General features: G+C 42.2%; 1 protein-coding gene across 2 annotated transcripts; it reads left to right on the top strand.

Annotated features, from left to right (window-relative positions):
* LOC132691323 (ATP-dependent RNA helicase DDX19B) lies at nt 1-21,651 on the top strand. Of its 2 annotated transcripts, XM_078438970.1 has the most exons (14): nt 13-87; nt 613-736; nt 1,412-2,535; nt 10,062-10,110; nt 11,010-11,063; nt 11,783-11,918; nt 12,235-12,327; nt 15,783-15,885; nt 16,423-16,537; nt 18,794-18,971; nt 19,328-19,565; nt 20,117-20,279; nt 20,765-20,956; nt 21,343-21,651. In XM_078438970.1, exons 3-14 carry the CDS (start codon nt 2,362-2,364, stop codon nt 21,402-21,404), a joined length of 1,557 nt encoding a protein of 518 aa, XP_078295096.1. In that variant the 5' UTR covers nt 13-87; nt 613-736; nt 1,412-2,361; the 3' UTR covers nt 21,405-21,651. The 2 variants fall into 2 exon arrangements, with proteins under 2 accessions (XP_078295097.1, XP_078295096.1); XM_078438971.1 differs by lacking the exons at nt 613-736; nt 1,412-2,535 and having other exon boundaries at nt 1-87.
* Nucleotides 21,652-23,540: the final 1,889 nt, after the last annotated feature.

Below are 23,540 nucleotides of genomic sequence, written 5' to 3'. Positions count from 1 at the left end.
CCCTGCTGAACGGCGATGGCTGGGGCTGCTGGCCGCATCCGAGGCCGCGCCCTGGGGCGCTTTCAGCCAGCCCTACCCGTGGGCGATGTGAGTATCTTTGAGGTTAGAAATGAGACCCTTTTTAACACATTTAGGCTTGTTCCTCACTCTCACCCCTGGAGGGGCAGGAATAGTAATTATAGCTAATATGTGTCAAGCTTTCGCCATAAGCCAGCCACTGGACCAAAAGCCTTAGTTGAATAATTGAACCGTGCAGTGGGTACTTACCATAATTTCGGAGGAGTTGGAGGCTGCCTAAGGTCACATGGGAGCAAATGCAGGAGGCTGAATTCAAATCCAGCTGCTCTTATGACCCTGGGTCCTCTCTCTATGCGCCACTTTGGAAACCAGTTTGCTTCTTAGCAGTTGTCTCCCATTGTGCTGGTGTGTGGGATGGTGACAGTCTAGAATCCTGACGCTAATTAAGTTTGGGGGTTGTTTCTTAATAGAGAAAAGCAACCCATGCTAAAAGCATTTATGGGAAAGATAAGCACCAAATTTAGGAGAGCTGCTGTCTCTTGGGATGGCTATACAGGGGGCTTCAATCGAATGTTAACTGTTTTACTTATTAAGCCCTAGGTGGGAATCTAGATGTTTATTGTATTATTCCCCTTCTTGCCTGAAGTACTCACAACTTTAAAAAGAAAATATGCACATGGAAAATGAATTTCAGAGGATAAAGTGTACACAAAGAAAAGTAAGTCTTCTCCCACCCCAGATTTCTAGAGCCCCTCACTAGAAGCAGGCACTGTTAGCAGTTTTGTATCTCATTCTCTATAGTATGTACAAGCATATATGAGGTATTTTTTTGCACAAGTGTATCCTATTATATACAGTCCTACACTTTGGATTTGTTTTTTTTTTTTTTTTTTTTTTTTTTTTATTTTTGGGACAGAGAGAGACAGAGCATGAACGGGGGAGGGGCAGAGAGAGAGGGAGACACAGAATCGGAAACAGGCTCCAGGCTCCGAGCCATCAGCCCAGAGCCTGACGCGGGGCTCGAACTCACGGACCGCGAGATCGTGACCTGGCTGAAGTCGGACGCTTAACCGACTGCGCCACCCAGGCGCCCCTGGATTTGTTTTTAATCTCATTATACTTTAAAACAATTTGTTAACCTCCTTTAGCCCTGTGATCAATTTAATTCTGCTGGCAAAATTTTCTCAAGTTTGCTTCTGACATGATGAGATGTAGGTCATGTCTTCCCTGGATGTGTTTGCCTTTTCCTTTTTGCACATCCTCACCTATAGATTTCCAAAAAAACTTCACCAAATTAACCCTAAAGGTTGCAGAAGAAAAAGAATCATGGCAAATAGGGTATTGCCTAGAAATACTTTACCATGTCCTGAACATTCTTACTCATACTCTACAGGTAAAATTCTACAGCCTGCTACTGCTTGAAATTAATTTACTTAAGTGGAATATTGGCAAAGAGAGAGAAATGGGGATTCGTTTTCTCAGGTTGCAGGAAAATGCCAGCTTCTTTCTAGTGAAGTAATAAGGGAAGAGGACCTTGTTTGTTTCCAGTTAGGGGAAAAAGCGTGTGTCACACTTAATCCTTATTTTACCTCTTCTAAAAGCCCAAGATATTTTTTTCTTTAAAAAATTCTCCGAATCATTCAACTCTTAAACGGGAGAGCTGGGATTCCAACCAGGCACAGCTAACTCCAAAAGTCATGCCAGATAGGGAAGAGTTTCCTGGAATGAACTCATTTGCTCCTCAAGCTGCTTTGCATGGCCCTTTGCATCTACCTCCTACCAATTTCATCCCTGGCTCTTGTCAATACTCACAGAAAAGAAATTGTGTCCTTCAGACACAAACCTCCTTGCTCTTTCTTGTTTCGATTCTCTACCTGGAACACATTTCCCTAGCACCTTCCTTGAGTCTTTTTGAAGGTGTAATTCTTTTAGTCTGCCAAATTTTTAACCAAATGGCGTTTGACATGGCTGATTCCTAACACCTGGGCACTGAAATGACAACCTGAAGATCTCCTTGTTTCAATATGCATTTTGGTGACTACTGTATCTGTAATGGCTCTGTTTTGATACAATCTATGTGAGCTGCTGTGGAAGCGTGCTGGGCGGGAATGTGGTTTTGCTCGTGGGTTGGAGAGCCAGTTGGCAGAAGTTTAGGTGTTTTCAGACAACTACCTACCTCAGTCTGTGTTTCTGGACATTAGATAAGAAAACGTGAGCTAAGCAGAGGTAAGGGTGGGGGTCCGAAAGCGACGGAAGCTGCAGCTAGAAGTGGGCGAGGGGAGAGCCGGCGCGGACTCCGACGTCACTGTGGCGCGCCGCTTCCGGTCTCCAGCGCCAAAGCGAATGACTTCCCCCTCTGTGGGGCCGGAGCGGGGCTTGCTGCGACCCCACGGAGCCCACGATCGCGCTTCCCCAGCCAGCGAATCCGCCAGCACCAGCGTCCCACCGGCGCCTGGGACCATGGCCACCGACTCATGGGCCCTGGCGGTGGATGAACAGGAGGCAGCGGCCGAGTCGGTGAGTTAGATTCAGCCATAAAAGGGTTAGGGGTCAGTTTTGACCGACGATCAGTTCCCTTGGAAAGACAGTTGCTACTTTGGTCAGGATGGATATAGAGTGCGTGTGGGGATGAAGCCTGGACTTTGAGCGGCTTTGTTTATCCATCCGCCTCCTGGGTTACATAAGAGCAGGTGAGTGCTCCCAGGCATGAAGAGCTCAGCCGCCTGCCCGTCTTCCCTGAATCAAGACTGATTGTAGACTGCATTCCCCACCCCCCCACTCCCAACCTTGGATTATAATCACCTTTGTGTCATTCTCCATCTCTGGATTTTGAACTTCCTGGACTCTGGGACCGTGGCTTACTCATCTTTGTGTGCTTCCTCAGCATGCTTAGTGATAATGAATGATCGACTTACTAGGCCCAGCAGTCAGTAAATCCTCTTCTGATCACCTTAACTTTTGTTCCGGGCCTCATGCACAGTAAACAAGATAGGAGTTAAACGTGACTATGTAGAATTCATTCTTCCCACCTAAACACTCTAAGTTCTGATAGTGCTTTGAACCTACTTGTTAGTACTTATTTCTGTGAATCTCTTGAGAAAAAGGACTTTGTCTTACTTTTTATAACTGATAATAATTTATAAGCACATAATTCAGAGTCAAATAGTTTTAAAAACTGGTTCCACCACCACCAATTTTTTCCTCCCCAGAGACAACTAATAGTTCTCTTGAAACTGATTTACATCATTGACCTCCTTGTTCCCTAAATAGCACATTTGTTTTGCTAGTTCTTGAGTTTTCAGTTTTAGGTATTTACTGATTTTGATTCTTTCCTCCATCCTCCTTTCTCCACCACACATGCACACTTTCCCATTCCCTACCTTTTCATTATATTGTAATTTTAGTTAGATCAGTATTTCATGTTTCTATAATTAGTAACTTATGAATACTTTTACTTTCCTCTAAAACTTTGTTTTTCCTTGGAATTTATAATTGCCTTGCAGTTTTTCTTCATGTTCTTTGTATTTATCACCAACTCAACCCCAAGCTATTTGCTAATTGTCTAAGATTATCTCAGGATGTTCAGACACATTATTCTATTAATTTAATTTCCCCCACGTCTTTTAGCCTCCTTCATTTTGGACTAGTTCTCCCTATGTTCAGAACAGAACTCATTTTGGGGTCTGGAGGAAAACAGGGCAGATTTCCCTTCAGTTTCATTCTGGGGATTCACTCCTCTTGTATCCCCTCTCTTCATCTTTCTTTCTTTCTTTCTTTCTTTCTTTCTTTCTTTCTTTCTTTCTTTTTTAATGTTTATTTTATTATTTTTGAGAGAGAGAGAGAGAGAGAGAGAGACAAAGAGTGAGCGGGGGGAGAGGTAGAGAGTGAGAGGAAGACACAGAATCTCAAGCAGGCTCTAGGCTCTGAGCGGTCAGCACAGAGCCCGACGAGGGGCTTGAACTCGGTAATAGCCAGATCGTGACTGAGACACTCAGGTGCCTCTCATCTTTCTTGATTTGGTGGAGCCATCCATCAGCTTTCTGGAGGTGTATGGGAAGTAAGTATTTTTAAGATACTACTGAATTTCTGGAAATATCTCATTTTGCCCTATCATTTGGATAATATGCCTGGATGTAGAACTGTAGGTTGGAAATTAATTTCCTACCAAATTTTAAAGGCATTGTGTCATTGCCTTTTAGATTTCTTTATTGGTTATAGAGATGTCTGAGACCATTCTGACTCCTGATGTGACCTGTTTTTCCCTTTGTAAGCTTGAAGAATCTTCTGTTTGTCTCCATTATTCAGCAAATTCATGATAATAAGTCTTGGTATGGATCTGTTTGCATCCATTTTGCTGGGCACTGGGTGGGTCCTTTCAATCTGGAAAATCTTGTCCTTAAGTTATGAGAAATTTTCTCGAAAATTTTCATTGTTGATTTCTCTCCCTTATTTTTCTTCATTTCCTTTTTCACGAATTCTTACTAGTTGAATGTTGGATCTCTTGGACTGGCCTTCTATAAAGTTTTTGCTTGTTTAAAAAAAATTTTTTATGTTTATTTTTGAGAGAAAGAGAGAGACAGAGCATGAACAGGGGAGGGAGGGGCAGAGAGAGAGGGAGACACAGAATTTGAATCAGGCTCCGGGCTCAAGCTGTCAGCACAGAGCCCGATGCGGGGCTCTAATTCACGACTGTGAGATCATGACCTCATCTGAAGTCGGACGCTTAACTGACTAAGCCACCCAGACGCCCTGGCCCTCTAAAGTTTTTAAGTCAAGTTTACTGAGATATAATTTACGTATAGTAAAACTCACCCATATTCTGTGAATTTTGACAAAGGCATCCAGTTGTGTAACCATCACCACAATCAGCATGTGGAACATTTCCATCACCTCCAAAAAGTTCCCTCAAACTTTAGTCACTCCGTTCTCCCCACCCTTCTCTGGCAACTGCTGACTTGTTTTCTGTCTCTTTAGATTTGTCTATTCTGGACATTTTATATAAGTGGTATCATACAATAGATGGTCTGTTGTGTCTGGCTGTTTTCACTTAGCATAATGTTTTCAAGGTCCATTCATATTGCAGCAGGTGTCAGTACTTCATTCCTTTTTATTGCCAAAAAATATTACGTTGTCTAGATGTATCCCATTCTGTTTATCCCTTCATCAATGTCCAGTGATGAGCATTTGGATTGTTTCTACTTTTTGGTTATTTTGAATAATGCTGGCTATGATCATTCATGTACAAGTTTTTCTGTGAACGTGTATTTTCATTTCTCTTGGGTGTACACCTAGAAGTGGCATTGTTGGATTATATAATAACTCTATGTTTAACTTTTGAGGAACTGTCAGCATTTTTTCCAAAGTGGCTGCACCATTGTATCATCCTTAAAATGATTCTTTTCTTTTTTTATTTAGTTGATGTATTTATTTTGAGAGAGTGAGCAAGTGCATACAGGAGAGGGGCAGAGAGAGAGGAAGAGAATCCCAGGCAGGCTCTGTGCTGTCAGTGCAGAGTGCGACGCAGAGCTCGATCTCACAAACTGTGAGATCATGACTTGAGCTGGAAGAGTCAGATGCATAACTGACTGAGCCACCCAGCTGCCCCTAAAATGATTATTTCCTATGAGAATAGTATTATCTATGAGAGGCACCATTGTGTAGAGGTTAAAACCTTAGCTTTTGGGGTGCCTGGGTGGCTTAGTCAGTTAACCATCCAACTCTTGATTTCATCTCAGGTCATGATCTCCCAGTTTGTGGGTTTGAGCCCTAAATGGGCTCTGTGCTGACATCGCAGAGCCTGATTAGGATTCTGTCCGTGTCTCTCTACCTCTCTCTCTCTCTCTCTCTCTCTCTCTCTCTCTCTGCCCCTACCCCACTCACTATCTGTCACTCTCTAAATAAAATAAACTTAAAAAAACAAACCAAACCCTTAGCCTTTTTTGTATTCTGGGTCCATCATTTACTAGTTATGTGACCTTGGGCAAATGGCTTAACCTTTCTGTGCCTCAGTTTCCACATCTGTAAAATGAAGATAATCAGGTTACCTCATTGGGTTATGGACATGCCTATTACAAGTCCTACATGTGTAATAGCCATTATTATCATTATCTATAATGCACAGTTTCTTTGCAGGAATCTTTTAAATTACTTGCCCATATTGTATGGATTAGTTAGTTGAGCCTGGATAAGGTTTGTGAATCTACTTAACTGTGCACAGGTAAATTAGATCACAATATTCTAACACTGAGCAAACGAGTAAAGACACCTCTGTTACCCTCTGCCTTATGGAACTGCTACTGAGGATCACCACAGGTACTGTGTGACATAGGTGACAGTGATGTGTATAGTACAGGGTTACTGTATTTTAAATATTCATTAAGCTTCATTCCTTATTTATCTTAGATAAGAAAAATTAGATTCTATTTATATTTATTTCCTTGTTCTTCAGTGGCTCCACTCTGTTCCCCTCTGTTCCGTTGGAGACTTCTTTTCAATTTACAGGAGGGCAAACAGATTAGAAAACTGATGAGTATGACTCAAGTCCTCGACTTCACCATTTTGCCGAAGACAATCTCTATTCAGTATAGTTCATTTGACATTAAATCTTCCTTCTTCTGTCTCAAGAATCCTTTCTCAAGTGCTTTTGAATAGAATGCAATGTGTAACTGTACAATTTTCAATTATTTTAACACATCTTAAAAACAAATAATAAAGGCATTGAAAGAATGTGGATCTTACAAAGTGGATGTTTTTGTTCTTTTGCTTTTTGGTTAATTTCAAAATGGTTTGTGATGAAGTTGCATCAGAAAATTGTTTCTCCTTTTTGGTCCAAGTAAATAGAGCAAAGGAAGGTATCTAAACTAACTGTGTTTTTTTATTTTATTAAAAAAAATCATTTTTAATGTTGATTTATTAAATCAGTCAGAGAGAGACAGAATGCGAGCAGGGGAGGACTAGAGAGAGAGGGAGACATAGAATCTGAAGCAGGCTCCAGGTTCTGAGCTGTCAGCACAGAGCCTGATGCAGGGCTCGAACTCATGAACTGCGATATCATGACCTGAGCTGAAGTCGGCCGCTTAATCAACTGAGCCATCCAGATGCCCCTAAACTAACTGTATTTTTAATATAAATTTCACTGTTCAGTTCACTGACACTGTACTGGGTAATCCATCCTTCACGGTCTTGCTTTATAGGCTTTGAGGTCCTTAGAGCCAAGTGAGGGCTGAGGTTTTTTTTTTGTTTGTTTATTTATTTACTTTTTTTAAAAATTTTTTTGAATGTTTATTTATTTTGGAGAGAGAGAGAGAGACAGAACATGAACGGGGAAGGGGCAGAGAGAGGGAAACACAGAATCTGAAGCAGGCTCCAGGCTCCGAGCTGTCAGCACAGAGCCCTACGGGGCTCGAACTCACAAACCGTGAGATCATGACCTGAGCCAAAGTCGGACGCTCAACCGACTGAGCCACCCAGGCAACCCTGTTTGTTTACTTTTTGAGAGAGCATACAAGCAGGAGAGGGGCAGAGAGAGAGGGTGAGTAAAAATCCTGATGTGGGGCTCAGTCTCACGAAATGTGAGATAATGACTTGAGCGAAATCAAGAGTGGGATGCATAACCAACTGAGCCACCCAGGCCCCCCCCCACCCCCGGGTATGTTTTTAGATTCTGCTGGAACCTCTCCAGAATCCTGATACATCTGTTACTACCAACTTTTCCTGCATTGTTGCTACCAACTTTTCCTGCATTTCCGTTATTTTAACTATTTACTCTGTTAACTTCCATTTGAACAATATATTAGCAAGAGAATGGTTTGTTCTTTTTATCATTGATAATTAAAATGCTTTAGGGTAATAGATGTTTCTAAAAAATTTTTTTTTCAACGTTTTTTATTTATTTTTGGGACAGAGAGAGACAGAGCATGAACGGGGGAGGGGCAGAGAGAGAGGGAGACACAGAATCGGAAACAGGCTCCAGGCTCCGAGCCATCAGCCCAGAGCCCGACGCGGGGCTCGAACTCACGGACCGCGAGATCGTGACCTGGCTGAAGTCGGACGCTTTAACCAACTGCGCCACCCAGGCGCCCCTAGATGTTTCTAATACTTAAATCATTTGTACCTCAGCCCTATCATTTGTTGTAGCTAGCAGTTATCACCCTAGGAGTGAGTGCTATTAACTGTTTAAATATTGCCAGTAAGTCAAGCAGTCTGTCTCTGTGCCCCTGCCCCCCAGTCTCTATCCCTCTCCCTCTCCACAGCCCTGAATACTACACTTGAACTAGATTTGTTGGCAGGGTATGGAGGAGTGCTTTAGAGAAGACTCAAATACATTGAACGGTGCCATACATCATATGCTGCACTGGTTGCTTCATATTGACTGTCTGTTGGTGTGTTTGCTGTCATGTGGAATTAATGAAGGATTTTTACTGCTTTATGACAATTTCCTTTCTTGCCAGTCTCTCCAGTGTGTCCCTCCCCCCCCCCCCCCCACTTCTCCATCCCCTAACAGTAAAGCATACAGAGACACCAGAAACTCCCTTTTCAGTTAGCAACAATAGAGAAGTGAGGTTCCTCCATCCCAACTAACCACCCATCAAAATAAACAACTGTTTCATTCCTCTCTTGCCTTTCCCCTTTCTTGGACTTAGAGGAAAGACAGAATGAACCTCAAAACATAAAGAATTGCTGGTATAGTTGGCACTTTAAGAAATAGCCATTTTTGGGGCACCTGGGTGGCTCAGTCAGTTGAGCGTCTGAATTCAGCTCAAGTCATGATCTCACGGTTTGTGAGTTGGAGCCCTGCGTTGAGCTCTGTGCTGATAGCTTGGAGCCTGGAGCCTGATTCGGATTCTGTGTCTGTCTGTCCCTCTCTCTGCCCGTTCCCCATCACACTTTGTTTCTCTCTCTCTTTCAAATATAAATAAACATTAAACAAATTCTTAAAAAGTAGCCATTTTCATTCTTTCACCCTTCACTAGATGATGTCCTAAGCCCCCTTAATATTTTGTGGTTAGAGCACCTGCTTTCTGCTAGATCCAAAGATCAAGTAAAAATAAAAAACATTCCTGTCTTTAAGGTATTTTCTTTTCCACCCAGCTTTTACTGAGGTTTAATTGACAAATAAAAGTGTATTTTCATTCTAATAGAGGAGATAAGTCCTGCCAAATTTATAGTGTTTGATCAAAGTCCTAATAATTCTTTTTTTGAATTCTTTGCTTTCCCACTTCAGATTGCTAGGTATTTTGATTATACAGTGTGCTATGACGCCCCAGATTGTTTTCAGTTTAAAATATCAGACTTCCAGGGGCACCTGGGTGGCTCAGTTAAGCGTCCAACTTTGGCTCAGGTCACAATCTCGTGGTTCGTGAATTCAAGCCCCTTGTTGGGCTCTGTACTGACAGCTCAGAGTCTGGAGCCTGCTTTGGATTTTGTCTCCCTCTCTCTGCCCCTCCCCCGCTCACACTCTGCTCTCTTTCTCTCTCTCAAAAATAAACAAACACTAAAAAATAGACATATATCAGACTTCCATCACAAGGAAATCTTGAATGTGAGGATGCATATTGGCATGTTGTGGTCCCGTGGCTCAAACATATCTTGCAACATAACTGATGCCTACCCACAGATGCTTTTCATTGCAGCCCTCCCACCTGATATTCTCTGTCCGAAGTGTGACTGCATCTCCCAGTATCTTTTAAAATTTCCTGTTTGTAATACAAGAGAATGACAACTCAAGTGGTATTCTACTGAGAGAGTCTTTGTAATAAGGGCCTTAAGCAAACTCACAAATTATAATTCTCTCTAGGGATTATAATTAGGAGGTGTGGATTTTGAGCTGTTGTGTAACCAGGTTTTTTCTCTTGCTGTATTTATGGGACATTTTGTTTATTCTCACTCGTTTAGTCAACAAAAGGAGCCCAGCAGAACAACCTAATGAATAGGTCTTGAGTGTGGCTCATTTCTCCCTAGCTTCATTGGGGAGGCTCTGTTGATTCACAATCTTTTAAGTGATTTTCCTGACACTTCCCCCCCTCTCCGTATTCTCCATTTAGTTGAGCAACTTGCATCTTAAGGAAGAGAAAATCAAACCAGAAGCCAATGGTGAGTAAAAGCTAGTTTGAAAGCACATGTGATTTCCTTTAGTATTTCTGCTGTGACATAACAACTGTCTGGAAAACAAATTATATATGTACCAGGAAGGGGGCTGACAGATACTGGCAGTTGTTTGATTTGGGAATTAAACTGGACTGTTTTGCTTTGTACTGTGCTTAATATAAGCATGAGGATGCCTAATTGACTTATAAGTGATCAAATTGATTGCTGTCCATGAGAATATACTGCCAAAGATTATTTGTTGTTTTTTCAAAATATTCCTCAATTTGAGATGAGAGAGGCAAAGTATGAGCAACCTGAGAATTAAACTATTGTCATTATCTAAAATCATATCTACCAAAAATCCATTAAATTTTTGTTGATGTACTTAAAATTACTGGCGGGGTGGAGGGAATAGGAACATTAACCTCATTCCAAATTTACTTACAATCTTTTTCTGTATATTTTTTGATAACGACAACATTGTTTGAATATGCATTTCTATTAATCAATAGTTTATATACATAGAATCCTAATGGCATTATAGCGTGTATATATTGATGAAATATGATTTCCTCTGTTGAACATCAAGGTGGTTTGTGATCATTGCCTGCTGTGATCATCTTTCTATAACATTTCAGAAATATTGATGATATGAGGGAAAGTCACATTTGTTTGAGGTATAGTGAGAGGACTTGGAATAGGAAAGAATTGAAATGTTAGAAACATTGTTTCATACCTTTATTTATTTAGGAACAATAAAATGTTTTTATCTGTGGCTTGGTTTCCTCATTTATTTTTCTGCTCCCCAGGCCTTTACATTTCTAGTGTCTCATAGAATTTGAATTGTCTCAGCTGTTGGGTATGGGATGTGATACTGAATGACGGCCACTTTGTGTCTGATAAAGGTGCTGTTGTCAAGACCAATGCTAATTCAGAGAAGGCAGATGAAGAAGAGAAAGGTAACACAGCCTAGAGCTATACCCACAAGGTTCTACAGTCTTAAGAGAATAGATTGTTACATGGCTTTGTTTTTATGCCCAACTTGGTTTGACTTTAATGGGAGTCACAGTGCTAATAAAAGTTCAACATAGTTGTTGAAAGAATTTTCATTGTTTACATTTTAGGGAAATTTTATTTTGAACCACTGATGGACTCCAGCAGCAGGAAATATTCCCTGAATGATTATCTTGTACAGGGTATTATAAAAGAAATTTTAAGTTGCATCCCCATTATCTAATAAAGTTAATGATATTTGGACATATTAAACATAGATAACAAGATAGAAATAGCTTATGTGATATCAAAATATAAACTTTGTTAATTTCTGGGGTTTTTTTCCTATTGCTGTGATGTGTTTGTTAAGCTAATAATTTTTAATTTTCTATTGAGCATAGATTGGGGAGTAAATACTTAGGTACACATAGGAAGAATAGATAACCTCCAGAAAGGAGAGTTGTTTGGAATAGATCCTGGAGAGGGATATGAGGCCGAATTGCATGATAAAGTCCTAGTACAAATACATGTTACTGCTTAAAATGCCAATGGCAAGTAAATTCAGATGAATTCATGGTGGATTTCATGGCCTTTTAAAATTCTTTGCTCTCAAAAAAATGAAAATTAAAAATAAAATAAATAATAAAAAATAAAATAAAATTCTTTGCTCTTTTTTTCCTGACAGAAGACAGAGCTGCCCAGTCTTTACTCAACAAGCTGATCAGAAGCAACCTTGTCGATAACACGAACCAAGTGGAAGTCCTCCAGCGGGACCCAAATTCCCCGCTCTACTCTGTGAAGTCCTTTGAGGAGCTTCGGCTGTGAGTATTTGTTTACTTTCTGACTCTCCCCTTTGTGTTTAGATAGAGATCCTAGTCCTATTATATATGTATTTTTCATCACAGCAGAACATTTTTAGCTAATACAAGTTTAATAAAAGAATTTAGCTGCTTTGGGCTATTAAGTAAAATTGCCAGGTAATGTGAATTGTGCTCAGTTTCACATAATTCAAGTATTGTTAGTTGTAAATAAAATGTGTGTAACAACAGTAAGAAAGAGAAAAAGAAATCCCTCAGATATTTGGCTTCTTTCCTCAACCAAAGAGACAGTGACTTTCATCTTTAACTGTTTTCCTAGGAAACCACAGCTTCTCCAGGGAGTCTATGCCATGGGCTTCAACCGTCCATCCAAGATACAAGAGAATGCATTGCCTTTGATGCTTGCTGAGCCGTATGTGTCCTGATACAACTCTGTCCCCTTTTTAATATTCCATTTTTTAAAAATCATATTACTTTTTAAAACTATACTAGTAATACATGCTTATTTTAGAAAAGCTAGAAAACAAGGAAAAATAAAAATCATTTGTAGTCTCCACCCCTCACTAACATTTAGAGACTTCTAGACTTTTTTATGTAAACTTACATATCTATAGCTATACCTTTTTTTTTAATAATGTTTATTTATTTGAGAGAGAGAGTGCACGAGCAGGGGAGGGGCAGAGGTGGTGGGGAGAGAGAATCCCTAGCAGGCTCCACGCTGTCAGCGCAGAGCCTGATGTGGGACTTAATCTCATGAACGGTGAGATCGTGACCTGAGTTTAGATCAAGAGCCAGACGCTTAAGCGACTAAGCCACCAAGGCGTCCCATACCTTTTTTTTTTATAGCTAGTTTATTTTTTATTTTATCATGTGTGCAGTTGGGTAAGGGGTAAAGGGGGAGAAGAGAGAGAATCCCAAGTCCCAAGCAGGCTTCACACCTAGTGCAAAACCTGACAGGGGCTTGATCCTGTGACCATGAGATCGTGACATGAGCTGAAATCAACACTCAATTAACTGAGCCACCAGGTGCCCCTATACCTTTTTTAAAAAATGGAACCATATAAAATCTTCAAATGCTTTTTAAAAACTTAATTAGGGGCACCTGGGTGGCTCAGTTGGTTAAGCATCTAACTCTTGATTTTGGCTCAGGTAATGATCTTAGGGTCATGAGATCAAGCTCCGCATCAGGCTCTGCACTGACAGCTCAGAGCCTGGAGCCTGCTTTGGACTCTCTGTCTCCCTGTCTCTCTTTGCCCCTCCCCCGCTTGTGCTCTGTCCCTCTCTCTCTCAAAAATAAATAAACATTAAAAAAATTTTTTTAGAAACACACAATAAAAAAAGAAAACTTAGATGATCATCTTTCTATGTTGATAAATAAACATTTATCATTCATATACACTATGATTTCATTAGATGGATGTATAAAATTTATTGTGTCAAATATAACAGGCAAAAACCAGTGTTCTGAAAGACCAGAATAGGGTAATTACCAGTTGTTTTCTGGTGCAGTGCTTTTCACTCTTGCATAGGCATATGAATCTCATAGGAATTTATTAAAATACAGATTCTCATTTCAGTCTCCATCTGAGGTGGGGACTAAAGTTCATCTTTTCTAATAAGCTTCTAAGTGATTATGATGATGCTAGTTTCAGACCACATTTTGAGAAACAAGGTTTGAGAGCATGAGGAACTCTTTATAAAAATAAATCCCTACATTATATATGATTATGTAAAATTATGGAGCATATAATTTAAATCCTGAAACTCCTTTTCCTATGGTCTAAAAGTACATATTTTGGGGGTGTGCCTGGGTGGCTCAGTTGGCTAAGCATCCGATTTTTTTTTTTTTTTAATTTTTTTCTAATGTTTATTTTTGAGAGAGAGACAGAGAGACAGAGTGTGAGCAGGGGAGGGGCAGAGAGAGAAGGAGACACAGAATCTGAAGCAGGCTCCAGGCTCCGAGCTGTCAGCACAGAGCCTGACGTGGGGCCCAGACCCACAAACTGCAAGATCATGACCTGAGCCAAGATCATGACCTGACTTTAACCAACTGAGCCACCCAGGCACCCCAGACATCCAACTCTTGATCTCAGCTCAGGTCACTAAGTCAGCGTTGTGAGTTCAGTCCTGCGTTGGGCTCTGCACTGGGCATGAAGCCTACTTAAAAAATAATAAAATATAAGTAAATAAAAAAAAGATATTTTAGGTCTGTATTTTTCTTAACGTTTTCTTTGTTCCATGTCATAATAGTGACTTTTTTCATGATGAATAATGTTGCTTTTTAGCTTGACACTTTGAACATAGAGATGAATAAATGGAATATTTGTTTCACATTGGTCATTTGTGTTTAGAGATCTTTTTTTTTTTTTAAGTTTATTTATTTATTTAGAGATCAGGGGAGGGGCAGAGACAGGAGAGAATCCCCAGCAGGCTCTGCAATGTCAGGTCAGAGCCCAATGTGGAGCTCAAACTCATGAACCGTAAAATCATGATCTGAGCCGAAGTCAGACACTTAACTGACTGAGCCACCCAGGTGCCCCTAGAGATCTTAATGCTTTCATAGATGCTCAATTTTTAAATCATCAATGTTAGAAGAGACCTAAGAGAACTATCTAGTACTATTCTTCATTAACAAATATGTATTGAGTACAGGTATGTAACAGATACTATTGTAGATCCTTGGATACATTAAACAAAGCAGACAAAAATTCCTGCCCTATATAAGGAGCTTACTCTGGAGTATAGATCATTTATTTTTATTAAAAATAAATAAAATATACAGTATATAGCATGTTAAAAGATATAAGTTTTAAATGTAATTAATGCCACTGAATTGTACATTTACAAGCTGTTTTTAAAAAAAGGTGATAGGGCGCCTGAGTGGCTCAGTTGGTTAAGTGTCTGACTTCGGCTCAGGTCATGATCTTATGGTTCATGAGTTTGAGCCCTGCATTGAGCTCTCTGCTGTCAGCATAGAGCCTGCTTAGGATCTTCTGTCCCCCCACTCGTTCGCTGGCTCTCTCTCTCTCTTGCTCTCTCTCAGTAAATAAATGTACTAAAATAAATAAAAGTTAAAACGGTGACAAATGCTAAAGAGAAAAACAGAGCATGGTAGGGGAGATGAGGAATACCAAGGAAACGAATTGCAGTTTTCCCCCAACTTTATATTATGAAAATTGTCGAACTTACAACAAAATTGAAAGGATTTTATAGTGAACACCCATATGCCCATCATCTAGAGTCTGTCACTAACATTTTATTATACTTCATCACATATCTACCCACCAATACATCATTCTTTAAGGTATTTCAAAGTAGGTTACAATTCTAATCAAGTGTTAGGGTCAGATCTCATCAAGTAGATGATGTGCGAGCAAAGCCTTGAAGGAGAGGAGAGTTGACATGTTGTCACCTGGAACAGTTGCCCCAGGCAGAGTATAGCCAGTGCAGAAACCTTGAGATGGGGGCATGGCTGGCATGCTTTTGGGGCAGCACTGAGGCCTTTGTGGTGGAGTAGGTGATTAAGGGAGCAGGTAGCAGGAGCTGAGAACAGAGAACCACTAGGGAGCCAGATTGTAACACAGAAGCATTTTCACTTTTATTCTGAATGAAATGAGGAGTGACATAAGCGGTCTCACGTTTTAAAAGAATCACTCACTGGCTGCTGTGTCAAGAATAAAAGATACAGAGTGTGCTTTGAATCCCACCGTAGTCTTCTCTCTGTGGTGCTTTGTTTGTGGAGCTAGGATGTGTAACTCCACTGCGGAAATCAAAGCCTCCTTCTGTAAACTAAGCCTTATTCTTCATTGTGCTTACTAAGAGAATACTTGAGATTTACACTCCTAAACAGTTTGTTTTCTTGTGCAGCCCACAGAACTTAATTGCCCAGTCTCAGTCTGGCACTGGTAAAACAGCTGCCTTCGTGTTGGCCATGCTCAGCCAAGTAGAACCTGCAAATAGATACCCCCAGGTAAGGGCTTGGTAAATTTGGATTTTCTGCTAACATGTAGCTAGAAATTACATTTGATGGAATAAAAGCCAAGGTGCTTATTACTTTTTACATAAACCAGAGCCCCTTGTGGAGCACAAGCAATATGGCTGATTTTCTAGTAGCCACACACATCCTGTTCTTTCTCCGTGGTTTGCCAGTTCTGGGATACTGCTGACAGACTTGGCACCTCTGCTTGCAAGAAAGTATCATCCTTTGGAAAGTTCTGAGAACTTTCTGAGTAAGTGAAAAGGAAGCTAATCTCCAACTGGAATTTCAGATCCTTGCTCATATGGGAGTTTTTATATTCCTGTGGCCAATAGCTATTTTCAACGGTCTTTACCCAGTCAGAGTTCTGACCCTTCAGAATTCTAGCTTATGACTTTGCAACTTAAAAAATCAAATGGTGTGCACTTTAATTTACATACCCTTCTTCAGCGTCAGCTGGAGGAATAACTAAGTCCTGACGGTAGTTCCCCACTGCCCTTGAGATCTCACTGTACACTCTTTCCCTGCCAGTGTCTGTGCCTCTCCCCAACTTATGAGCTCGCCCTGCAAACAGGAAAAGTGATTGAACAGATGGGCAAATTTTACCCTGAACTGAAGCTAGCTTATGCTGTCCGAGGCAATAAATGTGAGTATGAATATGTGATTCTAATTCATTAGGCTAACCACTTCTATTTTATTTAAAAGTTTATTTATTTTGAGAGAAAGAGCGTGCACAAAAGTGAGGGGGGTGGGCAGGGAGCGAGAAAGAGGGAGAGAATCCCAAGCAGGCTCTGAGCTGACACGGGGCTGAAACTCATGAACCGTGAGATCATGACCTGAGCTGAAGTCGGACACTTAACTGACTGAGCTACCTAGGCTCCCCTAACAACTTCCATTTTAAAAATTTCAAATCATACACAGTAGGTGAAATAATAAAGATAACACACGTGCCCTTTACGTACATTCAAAAACTCAGCACTTTGCCATATTTACTTTATCTGTATGTGTGTGTGTGTGTTGGGGGGGAACCATTTGAAAGTATATTGCAGATGCTGTGGATCTTTATTCCTAAATACTTGAGCGTGCATCTCATAATAAGGACATTCTTCAGCATACCCACAAAACCCTTATCACAAGAGAGTTAGCAGATTCTCTAAGAACTGGTATCTAGTCCATTTTATTTTTCCCCAAAAGTGTTTCTTTGTGGCTGCTTTGTTTTTGAACCAAGATCAAATTAGTGGATATGCACTCCTTCAATCTAGAATAGTTCCTACATCTTCTCCTCCCCCAGTACATTTGACTTTTTGAACAGGCCAGACCAGTTGCTTATAAAATGTTGCACATTTTGGATTTAATTGCCTAGTTTCTTCTTAATGTCATTAGAAGAACAAAAAATGTTCTAGAATATGAACAATTAACTCTGGCATTTCATTTTTTTTAATTGTAATTAACGTACAGTGCTGTTAGTTTCAGGTATACAATATAAGGATTCAACAATTCTTTTTTTTTTTTTAAGTTTCTTTATTTTTGAGAGAGAGCACACAAGTGAGGGAGAGGCAGAGAGAAAGAGAGAGAGAAAATCCCAAGCAGGCTCTGCATTGTCAGTGCAGAGCCCAATGTGGGGCTCGAACTCACAAACCCTGGGATCATGACCTGAGCCGAAGTCAGACGTTTAGCCAACCAAACCACCCAGGCACCCCTGTGATTCAACAATTCTCTATTTTTCTCAATGCTTATCAAGATAAGTGGATTAAATGTAAAAGATAACCCCTCTATCTATTTCACCTTCCCTCACTTACCACCTCCCCCCCACTAGCAAACACCAGTTTGTTCTCTGTATTTAAGAGGTTTTTTTTTGGTTTGGAGCTTTTTTTCCCCCCCTTATTCAGGTTTCCTACTTTTGTTATACAACAAATTAACAATATTTAAGTAATTAAAAAAAGTCTTGTTGAAAGTTTGGCTAAGTCCTGTGAATCTTTACCACTAACCTGTAACTGTGACTACAGAAATCTACTCAGTGTACAATGTCATAATACCAACTTAAAATTGTTTCTAAAAAGTAAATAAGATTATAAAATTTAGTGAAAGATGATAAGACATTTAAAATTTTTCAATTTGGGTTAGAATGGCAGAGGAGTCTGAATAACTTTTGTGGGGGGCTGTAATTGGTTTGTTTAACAGAAGTAAGAAGGGGCATTTGTTGGCTTTGAATTGACTCAACATTCACATTAGGGCAAAATTTTGGCTGTTTAGAGGAAGCTTGCATGTGTCTGGTCAAGACTGTAATCAAAGGGCTAAAAATTATAAGTGTCATCTAATTCAAAATGAAGAGCCAAATCTTCTAAGTTCCAGACTGCACACACAGTCAAGAACATGCCATGGTCCACCAGGCCTTGTCTGGGGAAGCACTTTATCTAATAGAGGCATTTTGTGTTTCTTTGGGAAAGCAAAGCCTTTCATGATGAATCCTGTTTACTGACCCGGACAGACAGTGCGTAGAGGCAACCGGCTTGACGTAGATGCTAAGGTAGCTGAGGGACAGAGTGCACTGGAGAGAGTGCTGTGAAAGTCTGCTTGGGAGAAGTGCCATCCTGGGCTGGGGGAATGATGTTGACAGAGAAGAAATAAAGATAACGACAGAGCCTCCTTGAAAGAGAACTGGATGACTACAGAGAATGGAAAAGAACACTACTGAAGAGGCTTTCATCTTCTCACTGTGTATATCCTTACCTTATCTGTTCAGCATTATTAAATACTGTAGTGATATCATAACCTTTCCTTAAAACAGTAAGGCAAACATAAAAACAGTTGCATTAAAATACATCATAGCTTTAGATTTTTCTCAGAGAGGAAAGCAGGCTTTTCCATGGAAATACCCACGGAAAACATCTTGTCTCCACAGTGGAAAGAGGTCAGAAGATCAGTGAACACATTGTCATTGGCACCCCTGGGACTGTTCTGGACTGGTGCTCCAAGCTCAAGTTCATTGATCCTAAGAAGATCAAGGTGTTTGTTCTGGATGAGGCTGACGTGATGATAGCTACTCAGGGCCACCAAGACCAGAGCATCCGCATCCAGAGGTAGGAACTCTTGAGCCAAGAGGAACGTCTCAGCCTCCTGATCTACAGCATCTTCTCCTTTTACTTCAAACACTTCTTCTTGCTCCTATCAGGTTCTTTACTGTAGTGCTTCCAGAAGCATTTGTTTGATAGGCCATTTGCTCCTCAGCGCTGACCATGGGTTGAGGAAGGAGACTTAGGGAATCTAACACCAGCCCCCTGCCTGTCCCATGGCTGCTCTTGCCTCCTCCCTGCTGTTCTCCTCCCTTTTGCCTCTTTCCCCGGCGTGTAGAGCATCCAACCCTGGGGTGGCTGTCTTCTGTTCCTCCCAGGGAAAGACTCGGGGTCATGCCACATACCTGGGTCTTCCCTTGCAGGATGCTGCCCAGGAACTGCCAGATGCTGCTTTTCTCTGCCACCTTTGAAGACTCTGTGTGGAAATTTGCCCAGAAAGTGGTCCCAGACCCAAACATTATCAAACTGAAGCGTGAGGAGGAGACGTTGGACACCATCAAGCAGTATTACGTCCTGTGCAATAACCGAGATGAGAAGTTCCAGGCCTTGTGTAACCTCTACGGGGCCATCACCATTGCTCAGGCCATGATCTTCTGCCACGTGAGTAGCAGTGGCAGCAGCAGGCCTGCCGGGGGAGGAGCTCCACTGGAGGGTGTGCCTGGCCCTCCCTTCAGCCAGCTCCACCTCAGTGCTGAGGAGGACTGGGTGTCCTCTGTGTGGCCAGAAAGGAAATGATGAAGCACCTCCACCTGCCCCAGGGCATATTGTTCTCAGACTATAATGAGTTATGAGGGAAAGACTGTGAAGCATTGAACTTTTCTTTGGTCCCACCTCTTAGACACACCTTGGGAAAAACTCCAGATAACATCCAATGAAATGATTATATAACATTAAGAATATAGACTATTTGAGAATGAAGATATTTGGCTCCTACCACACTCTTCCCAGCTGAACACTAAGATGATTTAAGTAATTCATCCAAAAAAATTCACATGGCTAAAATTGTCTTTGTAAAATCGGTAAGCCTACCCTGGTGGCTGAACTCAGCGGGCTTTCACGTATTTTAATGGAAACAAGCCACTTTTTTGCAGGTTTGTTTTTGTTTTTATTTTTATAGGTATCTCCATTTAAAACCATTCTTTTCACTCCAGACCCGCAAAACGGCTAGTTGGCTGGCAGCAGAGCTCTCCAAAGAAGGCCACCAGGTGGCTCTGCTGAGCGGCGAAATGATGGTGGAGCAGAGGGCTGCGGTGATCGAGCGCTTCCGAGAGGGCAAAGAGAAGGTGCTGGTGACCACCAACGTGTGTGCCCGCGGTGAGCACAGAATGTGCCTGTTCGCCAGGCTCCGGATGGCGAGAGCAGTGCTCCCGCACGGGACGCTCAGATGGTTCGGGGAGTCCAGCTGGGGTTGGCGCTGACTTTGTTTTCTGGGAGAGGCTGGATTCCCCCAGCAGATGAGAACGTTCACAGAAGCCAGGAGTCCTGATGTGGTGGAAGGAAACAGGCAGTGACTGGTTTAGAGTGAACGGTGCCTGCTCTCCTGGGGGCCCCTAGTGAAGTTTCGGCCGCATCTCCAGATTCTTGTATCTAGCAGAGGCTCTTCTGGCGATGTCATAATTTTGTTAGCACCTGCCAGAGTTCTGTTTTTCCCTCTGGATTCTGCTGCGTGCCCCCGGTCCCCGGATCCCAGAGCTGGCCTGCCCCAGACTCTTCCTCCACCTGATGCTGGCGTGTGGCAGCCTCGCCTGGCGGGTGGTGGTTTTTGTTTCCCGTCCTGACTCCACCCCTCTTTCGTGCAGGTATTGATGTTGAACAGGTATCTGTCGTCATCAACTTTGACCTTCCCGTGGACAAGGATGGGAACCCGGACAACGAGACCTACCTGCACCGGATCGGGCGCACGGGCCGCTTTGGCAAGAGGGGCCTGGCAGTGAACATGGTCGACAGCAAGCACAGCATGAACATCCTGAACAGAATCCAGGAGCATTTTAGTGAGTGCCTGGGAGTGTCCCCTGCCAGGGCCCTTTCCTTAGAGGGGCAGGTTCTCCTGGGGCCTCCTCGAGAGGCCTTTGTCCTTGTCGCATTCCCCTCCTTTCCTACAATATGGAAGTTCTCGAAGAGCACACCTGGTGAGTTCAGGTCAGGAACTCGAACAACAGCGCCCCCTTGGCCAGGCTTGAAGGGCCTAGGGCTCTGTCCCGTGCTCAGGCACCAGGAGCCCGTGGGGTTTCATGAAAGTTTGCTGTGGCCAGGGGCTTGGCATGGGGGCAGAAACCTGTCTGCCTCCTCCCTCCCTGCTGTGCTGTCCCTTCCCTAGGTGTGTGTTTTCATGATAGCCCCGTGTTGATGTCTCTGTGAATTCTCTTTTTCTCCCCAGATAAGAAAATAGAAAGATTGGACACAGATGATTTGGATGAGATTGAGAAAATAGCCAACTGAGAAGCTCCGTCAGTCACCAGTGCCCACCCCTGGTGCTCCCCCCGCACGGGAGACTGGTGCTTTCACGGCACAGGCTCGACAGTCGCCACAAAGAAGAGAAGGCAGAGGAGAGAGAAACTACCTACCTCATTTTAAATTACGTTTGGACTAGACAAAAATTGTGCAAATGATGGGGGAAGGTAGAAAAAAATTGTTTACACAACTCTTGAAGATTAGGCGTGAATACACAGAAATTTACCTTTTGAAATTCTGTCTTTTTTTTTGGCCAGCATTTTCCCCATCTAGATGCTGTGGCTAATCACTTGTTCAAGATCTTTGCAGCAGCCCCTGCCTATTCTCTGGCCAGTAGCGTTAAGACCAGCGTCCAGACAGAATAGAGATGAAGAGGGACACGGATAGGGGCTCTTGGATGGCTTGGTCGGTTAAGTGTCCGACTTCAGTTCAGGTCATGATCTCAGTTTGTGGATTCGGGCCCCACATCAGGCTCTTTGCTGACAGCTCAGAGCCTGGAGCCTGCTTTGGATTCTGTCTCTCTTTGCCCCTCTCCTGCATGCACTCTGCCTTTCTCTCAAAAATAAATAAATGTTAAAAAAAAAAAAGAGAGAGAGGGACACAGAGACAGACAGAGAGAGATCCCAAGTAAGATAGGTGATAAGCCAGCCATCATGTTTGGAGTATGGCATGAGGCCTGTGAGCTGAGGGTGGGGCACCTTATCTGAGTGTTGTCAGTCCCGCCTGCCCTGTTGCCCACAGCATGGACCAAAATGCCAACCTGGGGCTTTTGGTGTATGCAGGTTTGTGTTGCAGGACCACGACCTCGTGGTTTTCATCAGCAGGTGCAGTCTGTATATAGTGCACATCTGATTACCAGTGGGTCCATTGCCTGTGCTTAAGGCCTGTGGTAAAGTCATAGTGGAGAGGTGGTGGTGGCCCTAGCTTGCCACACAGCCTGGGCTTACAGGCACTTGCAGCATCTTTTTTACATCCCAGGTGTCACCTTGACCCCTTCATAGTCCCAGGCAAATAAAAGGTGATTTAAGGTTTGGATCCTCAGTGAAAATTATGGCTTCAAATTGCTAATGACCAGCCTCAAGGCAGTTCTACAAGTGATCAGCAATGGCTTTGTCTCCAGATCCCGGAAGGCAAATTTCTCAGAGCTGGGAATTATTTCAGATATTTGGTGTCTTGATTGTAAAGGGATTCTGAAAGTCTGAGCTCACAGTTCTTGGAATACAAACAATGCAATAAGGGACTAGATGGACTAGCCATTTACCTGCGTAAGGCAGGAGTAACTGCCAAGGACTTGGCTTCCTTCTTACTGAGCATCTTTGTGTAGAACAGTTAGAGCAAATACTAGTAATCGACATTTCCTACCTGGCCAAGGCTGATGGTACCCACAGAGTCACAGAGCAAAGATGAGATGAAACTGAAACTCCAGCAAAAAGGACTTCTCTCCAGCTCTTTGACCTCGATACAGAACTAGGCCCAGGCTTGGAAGAAGGATTTTCTGTGATGAGAACTGTTCCAATCCCAGATTATCCTTTTAAGTGTTTCTGTGTTTTAGGACCAGATTGGTTACCTGGGAAGGGAAGGGGCCAATGCCAGCCTCCAGATGGTTCCTTTAATCTGACATTACAGATACTGCAGAGACCAACAGACTGCTAATCCTACTACATTTCCCCAGTTGGCATTTGACTATAGAGTCTTCTCTGGGCTTCTGGCCAACTCTGACCCACCTTGGGAGTCTTCTTGTAAGAAGAAATTTTATGTCTCCCACCTCCTGCAGTGCTGTGGACCAACCCTGAAACAATTAAAAACAAAGGCAATAATTAAAGGAGTATAGACTCCTCACAAGGCTGCAGGCTGATTTCCTTCCCACCTTCTCACAACATGTATAACCAGTCTACTGTGTAGCCCTAAATCTAAACAAAATGGGAAGGGATATGGTTCAGATTCAAGAGTAGGAGTAACTAGTTATCTGGTAGAAATCTAGGTCAACAGTTCTTAATTGGTCCAAACCCCTAAGAATTCACTGGATGGGTTTCATGGAATCTATGAAGCATTTAAATGCATTTTCCTGCAGAGAGGTCTCCCAAAGAAGTGTCTTTTAAAAAGGTAAGACGCACTGTTATGGAT

This window comes from Panthera onca, chromosome E2 (assembly GCF_046562875.1).
Source record: "Panthera onca isolate mPanOnc1 chromosome E2, mPanOnc1 haplotype 2, whole genome shotgun sequence".
NCBI classification, from domain to species: domain Eukaryota; kingdom Metazoa; phylum Chordata; class Mammalia; order Carnivora; family Felidae; genus Panthera; species Panthera onca.
The sequence above is the reverse complement of the archived record's forward strand: the minus strand, read 5'-3'. Positions and strand labels throughout refer to the sequence as shown.